At 30.3% G+C, this 17,038-nt stretch overlaps 1 protein-coding gene and 1 long non-coding RNA gene across 5 annotated transcripts in view; one reads left to right on the top strand and one right to left on the bottom strand.

The window, feature by feature from the left end:
* The window catches only part of Hmt-1 (ABC transporter ATP-binding protein/permease Hmt-1), a 69,604-nt gene extending 65,337 nt beyond the window's left edge, over positions 1–4,267 (bottom strand). Inside the window, exons 1-5 of one of the 3 annotated variants that reach the window (XM_067359275.1) lie at positions 4,121–4,267; positions 2,939–3,152; positions 2,694–2,843; positions 1,718–1,917; positions 1,409–1,571 (exon numbers count right to left, since the gene is read on the bottom strand). In XM_067359275.1, coding sequence (XP_067215376.1) covers positions 1,409–1,571; positions 1,718–1,917; positions 2,694–2,843; positions 2,939–2,941 — 516 coding nt within the window. In that variant the 5' untranslated portion in view covers positions 2,942–3,152; positions 4,121–4,267. Of the gene's footprint in view, positions 1–1,408; positions 1,572–1,717; positions 1,918–2,693; positions 3,153–3,412; positions 4,002–4,120 lie in introns of those variants that run through there. The other 2 variants (XM_012361032.2, XM_012361033.2) reach the window with 2 other exon arrangements.
* A 129-nt stretch (positions 4,268–4,396) lies between these two features.
* LOC137001113 (uncharacterized) overlaps positions 4,397–17,038 on the top strand; it is a 55,563-nt gene continuing 42,921 nt past the window's right edge. Inside the window, exons 1-4 of one of the 2 annotated variants that reach the window (XR_010891239.1) lie at positions 4,397–4,595; positions 4,720–4,922; positions 4,998–5,718; positions 15,386–15,400. This is a non-coding gene — a long non-coding RNA (uncharacterized lncRNA). Of the gene's footprint in view, positions 4,596–4,719; positions 4,923–4,997; positions 5,719–15,385; positions 15,401–17,038 lie in introns of those variants that run through there. The other variant, XR_010891240.1, reaches the window with a different exon arrangement.

The following is a 17,038-nucleotide window of genomic DNA, read 5'->3' as shown; positions in this document are numbered from 1 at the left end:
ATTTAAAACTAAATTGACTGCAACTAAAAATTTATCAATAAATATTGAAATATTCTTAATGAATCTTTTATATTAGAAAACAATAGGATTACTTTTAATTTATTCCATAAATCAACTTTTTCTGATAGATATTTAAATTTAGATAGATATTTTTAAACAAATGTTAAGCTACATATGTGAGCCAAACAAAGCAACAACTAAAAACTAGAATAGAATGCGAACATAAATCGGATATCAATAAAAAAATCAGGATCTCCATCAATCATTTCTTGTCACAGACTCGAATATAATCATGAGTTTAACTAGTAAAATGTGGAGATCCTAGACAAAGAACTGTCGTATAATAAGAGCTTGATATCTGAAATGATACATATAAAAGACAAATAACAAGCTTGAATAAACAGAGTGACACGGAATTATTACCTAATATGTATCTATCAATCTTAAAGATGTTTCCCACCTAGTAGAACAATCTAATCCTTTTAAACTGTTCCTTTTTCTTTATATTAAATTCATACCTACTAACGTAACCACATTTACTTATAATATTCCTCGTATTCCCTTCTTTCCTTTCGGAGTGCTGCCTCAAAATTTATTTGTTGTTCTCGCGTCAGTATGGTTTGTCCTCTCAATACATTAACTTGTGTGGAAAAGAATCATAATAAGCTACAATAACAATTTTAAAATATAACGACATTACGAGATTGCTTTTTAATATAATGACGACCATAATTTAGGTAGGTAGGTAAAATCTTTCACAATTACCGATAATTTTTTAGAAGGAATTGACAATAACTATGATTGACGTTTAAAGTTTTTTAGAAATAAGTAGATCACATGAGAAAAAGGTATACAAATCATACCCTCAACATGTTTAAGAATATAATGACTACAACAGAAAGAACGACTACGAAAGGATCGACCAAAAAAAACTGTATTCACGAGGATGCCACACCCGTAGCCGACATGCTGCATATGTATGTAATTGTAATAATTTTTCGATTATTGCGTGCGGATCTCAAAATGTATTTCCAAACAAAACCAACGCATTGGTTGCAGAACCAATGCGTTGTGATTCTAACAATGTATATAAGTATTATCAAGAAATTGTAATTTTACACTAAAGATGACTATAAAATAATTGGTCAAAACATTTGTTATTATCAAATGAAAATACTAATTGAGTACTAACAACCTACTCTGGCTCTAGCAGCTTGTTTTAATATCTGAATTTAATGATCTTAAAAATCAATCTTAAGACAATATATTCTTTTCTTTTCCCCTTTAAAGCTGTGCTTTAAACCAACCTTTTTATCTTTATCATTTTGTTACTTTTATCAAAATGTCAAGATATTTTGAATCTTTATTTAAAATCATGAAATATACTATATAAATTCATATTACTTACTCTTTGATAATATCGTGATTGCATGGTTGAGCTATCATGAAGTACATGATAATCAGGATCAAAGTTACCAGTAATGCCAGGAGCTCGTAAACCCAGAGCAAAAATTAATAAACTGCTGATATAACGCAAGACAAATAAAGCCATTTCAATCTGATCTGTCAAACTGAAAAAAAAGTATTACATTTATAATGAATAACGTAGTTGATTCAGGAGTAATATTTTGAAAAGATTGATTATTTTTACATGCTTTATTTCAAATTATATAAAACAACTTATTTTTCTATTTTTTTTTATTTATTATAAACTTACGAATTCAAATGAAACCACCATTCCAGTTTTCCAATGTTGACAAAAACAAGATTCTCAGTCACAAATGCCAACGTCCAAAATCCCAGTAACACCAATCCATGACCATGTGGTGGCACGCTTGGTAATAGTTTATGTCTTTCAACTTTCAATATATAAATTGAATATGGATAAATAATAACCGTCGACACTGTCGTTAATATCTGCCAAAGTAAAATAAATTTATGTTATTGATAAATATTGTAATTATATTAATAACTTTTTACAAGATTGTAATTTACTGTTTGCTATTTTTAACTTTCAAATCAATTTTGTATTAAATAAATTTAACGATTTTTGATCAATTAAAAAGTGACAATTAGTAAAATTGATACAAAGAATATTTCTAGTTATGCTATTAGAATTATGTTTTTCAATTTTCTTAGATTGAGTTGTTTTTATTTATTTTCCATAGAAGAGAAAAAGAATAATATAAGGTGTTCAAAAAAATTGTGAATATTTTTTTAGATAAATGTAAACTGAAACATAGTACAGTTAAATTTTTAAAGGAAAATATGTTAGAAAAATTACTATTCAGTAATAATTCAAAAAGAAATAAATCATTTTCTAATTAAGAAGCAGTAAGATTTGAAAAATTTATATAGTTTAAAAATGTTGTATCTTATAAATATAAAACATAATGTTTAATATTTTATTATAAAAGAAGTATTTATTAATGTTATTTATTAACAGTACAGATTTTACTAGAATAAAACTTTTTTTTTTAAATATTTTTTACTTTAACTTATAAAAATAACAATGTTATATGGTACTACCTAATAGAACATAATAAATAACTTCTCTTTTTTAATTACAAATTCTTTTCTTAAATATTGTTTGTATCATATATCATATAAAAATTAATAAAATGGATAACTATTTTAACTATCTTGCTAATAAAAATAAAACTTAACTCAGTAATTTAAACTACAATTCTTACCATATATCCATAAACTATTCCATCATCTAAGACTGTAGCTTGTAAGATTATCCTCAAAATACTCAGAAAAGGGACAAAGTATAAAACAAACTTTTGTAAATTATATAATTTGCTTCTTGGTAATGCATTTTCATCAGCATCTGTCCCATACTTGCGATACATCCATAGTTGGATAGATCCAAATATAATCAAGTACAAAAAAATTATACTAGTACAGATGGTGTCCATAAAACATTTAGACATACCATGGTTTATCCAGATATCAATAAAAGTTATGTTTGATGGGCAATATCTCATCATTGTTAGATCCATACTAAAAGACAAAGACTGACTTAGGTTATTTTACACTGTATCATTTCAACTATTCTCCTTTCCTATGTTTTGATTCCACATTATGGTTTTTTATATATCTGAATGATACACAGATTTCAAAGCTTGATATTATAGAATTTAGAATATCTGAAACATAACGTGATAATGCAATACAATGTATTTGAGTTTGCGTCATTGTTTGTGTCATTGAATAATAATATACGCTACCAGTTAAAAGTTCTTGGACAAAGAGTTGAATTTGTTGTTTGATACTTTGTAAATTTCAAGAATCCTCATTAAAAGATTTACAGAAATAAAATCTAAAAAAAATATTTATTGTCCAAAAATTTTTAATCTGCAGCATATACATATACAATCTTGGTAATTATACAGTATCGCTACCTCACCTCCGATTTTGATCCAATTAGGCTTATTCGACGCGTTTTTGTGTGAAATAAAACTTTTCTATTTGAAAAAAGTGTCGTTCTGTCCCGCGAAGTGAGATATTTATCGTTAAAGTTGAAGATTTTTCAGGTTAGGAAACCTGTCATACGAACGAAGTGTATAACTTCGCGAGGTTTTTAATTTTGCAAACCCATGTAGAACCTCGCTTCGCGTGGAAAATGTATGCGTGGAGGCAGTGTGTTTCGCCCTCCCCCCCGCCCCCTTTGGGGAGGCTCAACTGTCAAAAAACTATACACACAGGGTCTGGATTGAATCTCGTTTTGTGTAGAAATTCGTAAACCCATGTGAAATCTCGCTTCGCGTGAAAAGTGTATGCGTGGAGGTAGTGTGTTCCGCCTCAGTATCGCTACACTTCGTTCGTATGACAGGTTTCCTAACCTGAAAAGTCTTCAACTTTAACGATAAATATCTCACTTCGCGAGGCAGAGCAACACTTTTTTCAGATAGAAGTTTTATTTCACACAAAAACACGTCAAATAAGCTTAATTGGATTAAAATCGGAGACGAAGTAGCGATACTATATAATTACCTTTATATCACATATAATAAAATAAAGATTATATTAAAAGACATTTACAACTAATCATTAACTGTCTAAATAAAAAAATAGAACATTTTAATACATTTAGTACAAATATAAAAGTGCATACCAGTCTAAATTTTCCATCCATTAAATTATATTTGCACTATATTAACAAAAATTGCATCATCATTCCAAACACGTATATGTACACTAATGGCCGCTTTCCAACAAGAGACATAACGACCTCAAACGACCTTTAAAATAGCGTTTTCGAGTAAACGTGGTTTGAACACAGACTTCTATATATTACTAGACTGCTAACTTCCCAAATTTCGCTTATGTGCTATGGCCCCAAAAAGCATGTGTTAAAGTGTCTCATTGTGCACATGCGCAGAAGCAAAAAGATATATATAGTCAATATATTCTCCATAATACGGTTCTTCTAACCTATAATTCTAATCTTTTTACATGAGAAAAGTGATCCGCGATACGTGATAAAAACGTCATAAAAAGAAGTCAACAATGCCATTTAAATGTGCTGTTTTAAATTGCAAAAGCACAGCAGCATACAGAAAGAAAAATGACAAAATCTCTTTCTTTAAGTAAGTATTATTTAATAAAAATATGTGGTAGAATTATATTGTCGTGACACTGCTGTTTTTTGATCATTAAAAGAAATTCTAAATATATTTAGTATCAATGTTAATAAATTGTTAAATAATTTAGATTTCCTATAAGTATACCTTATTTATTGGAACAATGGATAATAGCAATTAATAGAACAAATTGGATACCAACATCATCAAGCCGTATTTGCCAATTTCATTTTACTGATAGTGATTTTGCAAATACATCAAAAGTGAGAAGATTAAAAGCAGATATTATACCCACTCAAAATTTATATGATCAAAGTTCTGATAAAGATTCAAGTAAGTATATCAACAATTGCACATATAAAAATCAGAAAATTATTTAATATATGAATTTTATTTTGATTTATCTAGATTCAAATGAATGTAATAGCGAGAATTTGGATGTCCAAACTTTAAGTGAAACAGATATTACTGCACAATATGATACTGCTGATACAACATACAATACGATACAGCTAGGTACAAAAATAATAAATTATAATATATATTATATAAAAATCAGAAAATTATTTAATATATGAATTTTATTTTGATTTATTTTGTAATAATTTTATATTTTTATATGTAATTAATTAAAATAATATAAAAATAAAATATAAATGTAAAATGTGTGTATTTTTTATTTATCCTTAAAATATTTTATATACATATATCAATCATTTTATAATATCATTTAATAAAAATATTAAAAATAATATATTTTATATACAAAAACATTAAACATTAAAAATAATATTTCTTATATACAATTTTAGTGTTATACATTAGTATTTTTATATAAAATGTTTTGCATACTACACATTTTATAAAGCTTGATTCATTTAAATTAACTTAGCTTAATAATATTATTTAATAATATTATTATTTTTTTAATAGATTTCTGTTTTTTGGACGAGATATTAGTTAATTGTATTATGTATGTGTGTTTATATGGGAATGTGTAGCATGTAGGGACATACATCACAAAGCGCATGCGCAGAAAGGAATACTTTATGTATCGTTTCGTACATAAGAAATGAAGACGCCTTATACATAAGGAGTTAGCAGTCTAGTAATATATAGAAGTCTGTGGGTTTGAACGACCCAAGATTGGTTAATGACGTCATTGCAACCTCTCCACCAATGAATGACTTGCATTCATAGTAAAATAGTGATTGATCAACCCTAGATCGTTCAAACCCCGTTTACTCGAAAACGCTATAAGGATCGGCAAAAGTAAGGCCGAATTCCCACTGAGTGCGTCGCGTCACGCGTCACCAATCAAAACACACATTTCATATATGTTGTATAGGGTGTTTTCCAACTAGAACACGCTAAATTGCACTGTGTTAAAGCCTTGTGTCCACGATGCTAGAACCAGAGTTCTAGCAGAGAGAAACTTGAGAGAGGCCACGCTGCCGTTTTCCGTACGACGCTTTTTCTAGGCCGTACGCTAGTGACGCACGTCCATTTCCGGCCGGCTTAGGAACTAAATAGCCACGTCCATTTTCCGCATTGGTCAAAAAGTCACGTCTATTTTCTGAGATAGTTCATGTCCATGTTATATCCACAAGCGAAGCTATTTACGTCACGCGTCCTTGCCGTGCGTTAGGCCGGCGTCACATAGAACCCGTAATCCGTAATCCGCACCGAAAGTCCGCAAAAGTTACTAGGGATTGCGTCCGTAACGTTACGTGTGTTTTATCTCCTTGTGTCCCATGGAGCCGTAATTCCATGAAATTTCCGTAAAAGTTACTAAAAGTTACTAGTTATTACTAGTAATGCTTTTTTTAATTTTATTTATTTAACTAAATTTGACGATTTAATTAAAATTTTTGTTAAAATTATAATATATTCTGTAGTTTTCTTATGAATAAAATACAAATAAACAATTATAATTTGTTAAATAAAAAATAGTAATACCGTTACGTGTGTATTTACGGCTCCATGGGACACAAGGAGAAAAAACATACGTAACGTTACGGACGCAATCCCTAGTAACTTTTGCGGACTTCCGGTGCGGATTACGGATTACGGGTTCTATGTGACGCCAGCCTTAGACTGTTTGATCAACAGCAGCGTACAACAAAGAATCAAGCGTTTTTTAATCGAGTAAGGCGAATCGCTTGAATATTAAAGATCCCATATTCGAGACCTACTTTTTGCAACTTTTTTTTTTTTTTTTTTGCATTTTTTTCAACTGTATATAATCAAATTAATAAATTAAAATAAAGTTTAATAATAAAATAATGTTAAAATAATGTTAATATGAAAATAATATTTAATAAACTTTTATTGCAGAATTGTAAAATTATTTTTAATTTTTTTATTAACAATAACAAATAAGTTTTTATTAAATAATTATAAAAAAATTTTTATATTAAAAAATGCTTTTTATAATGTTTTTGTAATATTTAGTACATGCCATGTACAATAAAATATACATATTTTTATATAACTAACATATGATCTGTATTAAAAAATGTTTTCTCTTTCTCGATCCTTCAAAAAAAAAAAAGTATTAATCGTAAAGAGTGATTCAAATAATAATTTCAATGTAGAAAAAAATTCAGTCTCTTATGCAAATGTAATACAAGTAACGATAGCATCGATCTCATTCTTAATAATGTGCAGTGGCTTAACGGAAAATAGTTGGTCTATCACAACGCAGATCAGGTTTCGAGACTGAGTGGTGTCCGATTTTTTTTCAAGTTTATGGTACATCTTATATAGATCACATTTAGATTTGATAATTTAACACAGGCCTCGGAATTATTTCATCTTTTCAGCCGATTCTCGTGGTATACGCCTCCTTTCCTCTCTTCACCGCGCGCGCAGCAAACGCTAGGGCCAGCGCCGCCGAGCGTTAGGAGCGGCGCTATCCGATTAATGTTAAAAAAATTTATTAAAAATATTTTTTTCCTCAATAGCAATAGTACCTCATGGGTGACGTGGAAATCTATTGAAATATTTTCACATAATAAATTTAAAAATAAAAAAAATATTTTTAATAAATTTTTTTAACTTTTAATGATCAAGGAAGAACTCAACATTTATCGGATAGCGCTGCTCCTAACGCTCGGCGGCGCTGGCTCTAGCGGCTGCCGCGCGCGCGGTGAAGAGAGGAAAGGAGGCATGTACCACAAGAATCGGCTGAAAAGATGAAATAATTCCGAGGCCTGATTTAACAAGAAATAAGTCAAAGAGATTTATGTAGGTTTTTTTACTTTTTTTTTTACTATTTGTTTATTCATGATACATAATGATACATATATTTATTAATGTGATTATATTTAACAGAAATATGAATATATTTAAAGAAGAACACGTGAAATTTATAAATAACTGAAAAAAAGATATATAAACAATTATTTAGTAATAATAATTAATAGTGGTCTTCCACGCTACCCATGAGGTGCCACTAATAGCGCGTTAGATTTTTTTTAAAGTGGATCTTCGCCTGTAGCCCTATTATACCACTTTTTATTACATTATATATTTACAAAAGATATACATATATACAGGGTGTCTGGCAATAATCGCCCCACCGGTCATATACAGGTAGAGGAGGTCAAATCGAGTAGAAAAGTCCTTTACCATTTTTTGATTTTTGTAATATGTACTAAGTAATTAACGAAAAAAGATTGGTGAATCCGTGCAAGTAAAGCGCGCGCAGCGAGAAGGACATCCCACTGCTATGCGATCACTAGGCGCGCGATGAAGCGTTGGGAGGAGCGCTCTACAAATGACAATGGCAACATACGAGCGGCGCGTAACGCTAGATCCTTGTGTCCTAGTGATCGCGTAGCAGTGGGACGTCCTTCTCACCGCGCGCGCTTTACTCGCGCGGATTCGCCGATCTTTTTTCGTTAATTACTCAGTACTTATTACAAAAATTAAAAAATGGTAAAGGACTTTTCTACTCGATTTGACCTCCTCTACCTGTATATGACCGGTGGGGCGATTATTGCCAGACACCCTGTATACAGGGTGGGCCATTTTAATCCATCCACGCAAATTTTTCCGTAAGTAAGCCAAATACAGAAAAATGCTTCAGACAAAAGTTGTTCAAGACAATGGGGGTCACCTATTTGTGTTAGTGACTTTGACCTTGAAGTCAATTTTCAAGGTCATTTGAAGGTCAGAGTTATTTTTTTAAATAAACCCCCTATTTTTGATTCCAAAATCTAATAGCTGATGTCAAGAGCTTTTCAAAACACTATAATAAAGTTATTTTTCATTAAGAACTTTTCGAGTTATGAGGCTTGTAAATTACAGTATTTTGACATAAAATACAAAATATCTTGTAAAACATTCAATTTTTGGGAATCTTACCTTAATACTTTTATGCATAAAATAATGAGACGAATCAATTGATATAAAGAAAACACATAGTTGCTTTCAAGAATAAATATGTAATTTGCAACATGCAACTGCATACTTTTTTTTAAAACCAATGTGTTTTCTTTATACCAATTGATTTGTCTCATTATTTTATGCATAAAAGTATTAAGGTAAAATTCCCAAAAATTGAATGTTTTACAAGATATTTTGTATTTTATGTCAAAATACTGTAATTTACAAGCCTCTTAACTCGAAAAGCACTTAATAAAAAATAACTTTATTATAGTGTTTTGAAAAGCTCTTGACACCAGCTATTAGATTTTGGAATCAAAAATAGGGAGTTTATTTAGAAAAATAACTCTGACCTTCAAATGATTTTGAAAATTGACTTCAAGGTCAAAGTCACTAACACAAATAGGTGACCCCCATTGTCTTGAACAACTTTTGTCTGAAGCATTTTTCTGTATTTGGCTTACTTACGGAAAAATTTGTGTGGATGGATTAAAATGGCCCACCCTGTATATATATGTATATCTTTTGTAAATATATAATGTAATAAAAAGTGGTATAATAGGGCTACAGGCGAAGATCCACTTTAAAAAAAATCTAACGCGCTATTAGTGGCACCTCATGGGTAGCGTGGAAGACCACTATTAATTATTATTACTAAATAATTGTTTATATATCTTTTTTTCAGTTATTTATAAATTTCACGTGTTCTTCTTTAAATATATTCATATTTCTGTTAAATATAATCACATTAATAAATATATGTATCATTATGTATCATGAATAAACAAATAGTAAAAAAAAAAGTAAAAAAACCTACATAAATCTCTTTGACTTATTTCTTGTTAAATCAGGCCTCGGAATTATTTCATCTTTTCAGCCGATTCTTGTGGTACATGCCTCCTTTCCTCTCTTCACCGCGCGCGCGGCAGCCGCTAGGGCCAGCGCCGCCGAGCGTTAGGAGCAGCGCTATCCGATAAATGTTGAGTTCTTCCTTGATCATTAAAAGTTAAAAAAATTTATTAAAAATATTTTTTTTATTTTTAAATTTATTATGTGAAAATATTTCAATAGATTTCCACGTCACCCATGAGGTACTATTGCTATTGAGGAAAAAAATATTTTTAATAAATTTTTTTAACATTAATCGGATAGCGCCGCTCCTAACGCTCGGCGGCGCTGGCCCTAGCGTTTGCTGCGCGCGCGGTGAAGAGAGGAAAGGAGGCGTATACCACGAGAATCGGCTGAAAAGGTGAAATAATTCCGAGGCCTGTGTTAAATTATCAAATCTAAATGTGATCTATATAAGATGTACCATAAACTTGAAAAAAAATCGGACACCACTCAGTCTCGAAACCTGATCTGCGTTGTGATAGACCAACTATTTTCCGTTAAGCCACTGCACATTATTAAGAATGAGATCGATGCTATCGTTACTTGTATTACATTTGCATAAGAGACTGAATTTCTTTCTACATTGAAATTATTATTTGAATCACTCTTTACGATTAATACTTTTTTTTTTTTGAAGGATCGAGAAAGAGAAAACATTTTTTAATACAGATCATATGTTAGTTATATAAAAATATGTATATTTTATTGTACATGGCATGTACTAAATATTACAAAAACATTATAAAAAGCATTTTTTAATATAAAAAATTTTTTATAATTATTTAATAAAAACTTATTTGTTATTGTTAATAAAAAAATTAAAAATAATTTTACAATTCTGCAATAAAAGCTTATTAAATATTATTTTTATATTAACATTATTTTAACATTATTTTATTATTAAACTTTATTTTAATTTATTAATTTGATTATATACAGTTGAAAAAATGCAAAAAAAGGAAAAAAAAGTTGCAAAAAGTAGGTCTCGAATATGGGATCTTTAATATTCAAGCGATTCGCCTTACTCGATTAAAAAACGCTTGATTCTTTGTTGTACGCTGCTGTTGATCAAGCAGTCTAACGCACGGCAAGGACGCGTGACGTAAATAGCTTCGCTTGTGGATATAACATGGACATGAACTATCTCAGAAAATAGACGTGACTTTTTGACCGATGCGGAAAATGGACGTGGCTATTTAGTTCCTAAGCCGGCCGGAAATGGACGTGCGTCACTAGCGTACGGCCTAGAGAAAGCGTCGTACGGAAAACGGCAGCGTGGCCTCTCTCAGGTTTCTCTCTGCTAGAACTCGGTCCGAGATCTCGGACCGAGGGAAAGTTACTAGAACTCGGATCATGTACACACTGAACTTGGATGCAAAACTCGAATAAGAAGCTCAAACGAAAAAAAGCGTTGCGTCCCATTTTTCGGTACGAGTTATTGCGAGTTATTAGATTTTACTAGTTTCTTTTACTATCTGTCAAGACAAAATATAAGATACTTATAGTGATACGAGATACTGTGAACAATATAAATAATATTTTAGTAAGTAATTATAGAATTGAAAAATAAGAGAAATATAATTCTTAAATAAAATAAATTAATAAGATTAATAATTAATAAGATTTACATAAGTAGTTATTATTAGTTTTAATGCAGATTAAATTAAACATTAAAAATATATTATAACCTATATATACATATTATTTTTCAAGAAAAGTATAATAATATATAAAATTGATTTTCAGAAAAAACTTCTTTTATAATAAAAAATGGATAATAAGGAAAATGTTAAAATTTTATTAATGTTATATCAACAACATTCTTGTTTATATGTTACAAAAAGTGTTGATTATCATAATCGTATGAAACGAGATCAAGCTTTACAGATAATCTGTAATTAGTACAAAGAATTAACAGGACAACCACTAACAACTGAAATTGCAAAAAACAATTAATAATTTATGATCACAATATCTGGACCATCTAAATAAAATAAAACATTCGAAATCAAGCGGTGCATAACTTGATGATATCTATAAACCAACTTGGCAATATAACATAGATCAGAAAATCATCGGACCGGACCGAGATCTCGGTCCGAGTCCTCGAACAATAATATTTATACTTGGCTGAATATAGTTAGCGTTGTAATCGAGTTACGATTCTTTACAATGATTTTCTGATCTATGTTATAGAAAACTCATATCTTCAAACAACCACCAAGTTGGTTTATAGATATCATCAAGTGATGCACCGCTTGATTTCGAATGTTTTATTTTATTTAGATGGTCCAGATATTGTGATCTTAAATTATTAATTTTTTTTTTGCAATTTTAGTTGTTAGTGGTTGTCCTGTTAATTCTTTGTACTGATTACAGATTATCTGTAAAGCTTGATCTCGTTTCATACGATTATGATAATCAACACTTTTTGTAACATATAAACAAAGATGTTGTTAATATAACATTCCCATGCAGCACAAAACATTGCATTTACATTGCAGCAATGTTACAATCTTGCAAGTTGCAATGTAATATTGTTGAGAGATTATTGGAACATTGAATTGTAATATTTTATGAGAATGTGACAGCAACATTGCAAAAACATTACAAGAGCAATATTCGGTAATCGCTATCCAGGGAGAAATACAAGTCGAAGAAACGTCTAATAGACATCGTCTATAGACGTCTATTAGATGTCTATTAGACGTTTCTTTGACCTGTATTTCTCCTTGGATAGTTCGTTCATTTACCGTTATGCGACGCGCGAAATCTATCTCGTATTTAAGTTTTAGTCATGATGATATAAAACTTCCAAAGAGTGACTAGTAAGGTTAAAGACCTTAGTAACTATTTTTATCAGTTAAATTTTTCTGATACGACCCTAACACAGGGAATTCAGATATTGAACTGATTGTTCAGAAATTGGACAGATAAATGTCTGAATAAATAAAATTATATACAACATTATTCTAAGATTGCAATAACAATGCATTATTGCAAATTCATTACATTGCAATATTACTGTAATATTTCGTTACAATCCTCCTAAAGGCGGACATTTTAACGTTGTTGCAATCCCACAGCAATGATGCAACAACATTTTGCAGTAAATTTGCAATATTGCAACATTGCGATGAAAGATTGATGCAATGTGTATGCAATCTTTGTGTGCTGTATGGGTTAATAAAATTTTAACATTTTCCTTATTATCCATTTTTTATTATAAAAGAAGTTTTTACTGAAAATCAATTTTATATATTATTATACTTTTCTTGAAAAATAATATGTATATATAGGTTATAATGTATTTTTAATGTCTAATTTAATCTGCATTAAAACTAATAATAACTACTTATGTAAATCTTATTAATTATTAATCTTATTAATTTATTTTATTTAAGAATTATATTTCTCTTATTTTTTCAATTCTATAATTACTTACTAAAATATTATTTATATTGTTCACAGTGGGTGTTTACGATAATTCAAGTTCGAGTTAGTTTTACTAGGACCGAAAAATGAGATAGACATAACCATCTAGAACCTTTATGATTTATGACAACTCGACGCTGTCTTGTATTGCTTGAGTTAAATTCATTGAATTTGTTGAGTTTATTGAGCAAATTTTATTGTAATAGAAAAATGTCAACTGCAAATCAGTCTATGAAAGAAACAAATAATGTTGGTATGTATGTTGGTATACCTCTTTAATAAATTAATAATAATATAATTAATAATAATAATAAATGACATTTTTCTATTACAATAAAATTTGCTCAATAAATTCAATGAATTTAACTCAAGCAGTACAAGACAGCGTCGAGTTGTCATGAATCATAAAGGTTCTAGATGGTTATGTCTATCTCATTTTTCGGCCCTAGTAAAACTAACTCGAACTTGAATTATCGTAAACATCCAGTATCTCGTATCACTATAAGTATCTTATATTTTGTCTTGACAGATAGTAAAAGAAACTAGTAAAATCTAATAACTTGCAATCATTGAGGGTGTTTACGATAATTCAAGTTCGAGTTAGTTTCACTAGGACCGACAATGAGATATACATAACCATCTAGAACCTTTATGATTCATGACAACTCAACGCTGTCTTGTATTGCTTGAGTTAAATTCATTGAATTTGTTGAGTTTAATAAATATAATTATATACATATATATATAATTATATCTATTAAAGAGGTATACCAACATACATACCAACATTATTTGTTTCTTTCATAGACTGATTTGCAGTTAACATTTTTTTATTACAATAAAATTTGCTCTATAAACTCAACAAATTCAATTAATTTAACTCAAGCAATACAAGACAGCGTTGAGTTGTCATAAATCATAAAGATTCTAGATGGTTATGTCTATCTCATTTTTCGGTCCTAGTGAAACTAACTCGAACTTGAATTATCGTAAACACCCTGAGTAAAAAGAAACAGGAAAGAGCATATACTAGCCAGGACTAGGTAAATCCGCGGACGGATGTACGTCATGGCAGCCATCTTGAGCGACCACTTTTTGAAAGTGAGAGGGAATGCTCGAGCATTGCGGCAAGCGGCATACCGTACGCCGTACGCATTAATATGCAGTGTATAGTCTTTTATGCAACAGTGTATGCAAATAAACGATCAAAATGGTATACTGTAGAGCTTGTGGCATAACAGCAGCAGCTCGAAATCATGGAATAACGTTTCATCGGTTAGTATTATCAACAATAATGAGATTTTTATTTTGGAGATTATAATCATATGTATAGTATTGTGAAATTGTAGATTCACAATAATTACTAAATAATTTTCACTCACAAACAGGTTTCCGAAAAATCCGGATCAAAGAAATGCATGGATAAATTTTTGTAAGGACGAAGGATTTAATATAAATTTAGATTTTAGATTTTAACATTGCTCTTATGGAAATACTGCACGAGTGCAATCTCAATGTAAAACGCCATTAAAATTTGGTATTATTGTTGCATATTATAGTTATTTTCTTTTAATTGCACATTATTTCCTAATTAAACATAACAAGTCATTCAATATTGGCGCCCTTGAGCGGCTATCTTGAGCGACCACTTTATATAGTCACTTCCGTCCGCACTTTTAAGACCAAACGCTCCCTCCTGTTTCTTTTTACTCAATGCTTGCAATAACTCGTACCGAAAAATGGGACGCAACGCATTTTTTCGTTTGAGCTTTTTATTCGAGTTTTGCATCCAAATTCAGTGTGTACATGATCCGAGTTCTAGTAACTTTCCCTCAGTCCGAGATCTCGGACCAAGTTCTAGTATCGTGGACACAAGGCTTTATGCCCTATCTACACCGAAGGATAATCCTACTTGTGGCTCATCCGAGCGAGTAATGTAGACACGGACTAAGGAATAGAGGGACGGTGCACAAGCTGTACCGGGGGAGCACGTTTGCGACGGGGGGGCCGCCATATTCGTTTAGTAATCACTACACATAGAACTCACTATTTGCGTATATGTGAGAAATGAAAGTCAGATCCTGCGCACAATAAACAAAATAGGAAATAGAAATAGAAATAATTATTAAATATTAGAAATAAGAAATTGGAATAATTTATTTTAAAAATAAAAAAAATAAAAAAATTAATGCATGAATTAAGAAATAAGAATTGGAACTAATTAATATATTTTATTCTCTTGTTAGATGTAAAATAATTTCTCTTTTTAATATTAAATGATTATTGCTATTTCTAATATTTTGTCTACTGTATGCAGAGCCTCAGAGTAATAAAAGTTAAAGTATTTTATAAAATTTATAGTACAAAAATAATAAAATCGCCTAATCTCTTTACGCTTGTCACTCGTTATGTCTAGTGGCACCACTACACGAGCGTAACCATTGGTCTGTTTTTTATAGCTGAACTGGCTGCACTAGTTCAGAGTTTATCTTTCTCCTTCCAATGTGGAGGGAAAAAGATAAACTCTGAACTAGTACAGCCAGTTCAGCTATAAAGAACAGACCTCATGTCACAGACACAGAATCTCTGTGTGAGAATCGCTACATCAATATGGCGAAAAGCAGTCCCCCCCGCATCAAAATCAAAATCTTGAAATTTAGGGTACAATTTACGAAAAATTACGGCATAATGTAAAATGAACAAAGGTATACATTTTTAATTAAATTTTTAAAGAAATTTATGTTAAATTTTTCTTTAATTTTGTGATTTTTGATAATAAAAATATATTTTATTAAACTTTAATTCCTTCTCATATTTTTATTATCAAAAATCACAAAATTAAAGAAAAATTTAACATAAATTTCTTTAAAAATTTAATTAAAAATGTATACCTTTGTTCATTTTACATTATGCCGTAATTTTTCGTAAATTGTACCCTAAATTTCAAGATTTTGATTTTGATGCGGGGGGGACTGCTTTTCGCCATATTGATGTAGCGATTCTCACACAGAGATTCTGTGTCTGTGACATGAGGTCTGTTCTTTATAGCTGAACTGGCTGTACTAGTTCAGAGTTTATCTTTTTCCCTCCACATTGGAAGGAGAAAGATAAACTCTGAACTAGTGCAGCCAGTTCAGCTATAAAAAACAGACCAATGGTTACGCTCGTGTAGTGGTGCCACTAGACATAACGAGTGACAAGCGTAAAGAGATTAGGCGATTTTATTATTTTTGTACTATAAATTTTATAAAATACTTTAACTTTTATTACTCTGAGGCTCTGCATACAGTAGACAAAATATTAGAAATAGCAATAATCATTTAATATTAAAAAGAGAAATTATTTTACATCTAACAAGAGAATAAAATATATTAATTAGTTCCAATTCTTATTTCTTAATTCATGCATTAATTTTTTTATTTTTTTTATTTTTAAAATAAATTATTCCAATTTCTTATTTCTAATATTTAATAATTATTTCTATTTCTATTTCCTATTTTGTTTATTGTGCGCAGGATCTGACTTTCATTTCTCACATATACGCAAATAGTGAGTTCTATGTGTAGTGATTACTAAACGAATATGGCGGCCCCCCCGTCGCAAACGTGCTCCCCCGGTACAGCTTGTGCACCGTCCCTCTATTCCTTAGTCCGTGTCTACATTACTCGCTCGGATGAGCCACAAGTAGGATTATCCTTCGGTGTAGATAGGGCATAAAGCCTTGTGTCCAC

This window comes from Linepithema humile, chromosome 7, assembly GCF_040581485.1.
Source record: "Linepithema humile isolate Giens D197 chromosome 7, Lhum_UNIL_v1.0, whole genome shotgun sequence".
Classification (NCBI taxonomy): Eukaryota; Metazoa; Arthropoda; class Insecta; order Hymenoptera; family Formicidae; genus Linepithema; species Linepithema humile.
The sequence above is the reverse complement of the archived record's forward strand: the minus strand, read 5'-3'. Positions and strand labels throughout refer to the sequence as shown.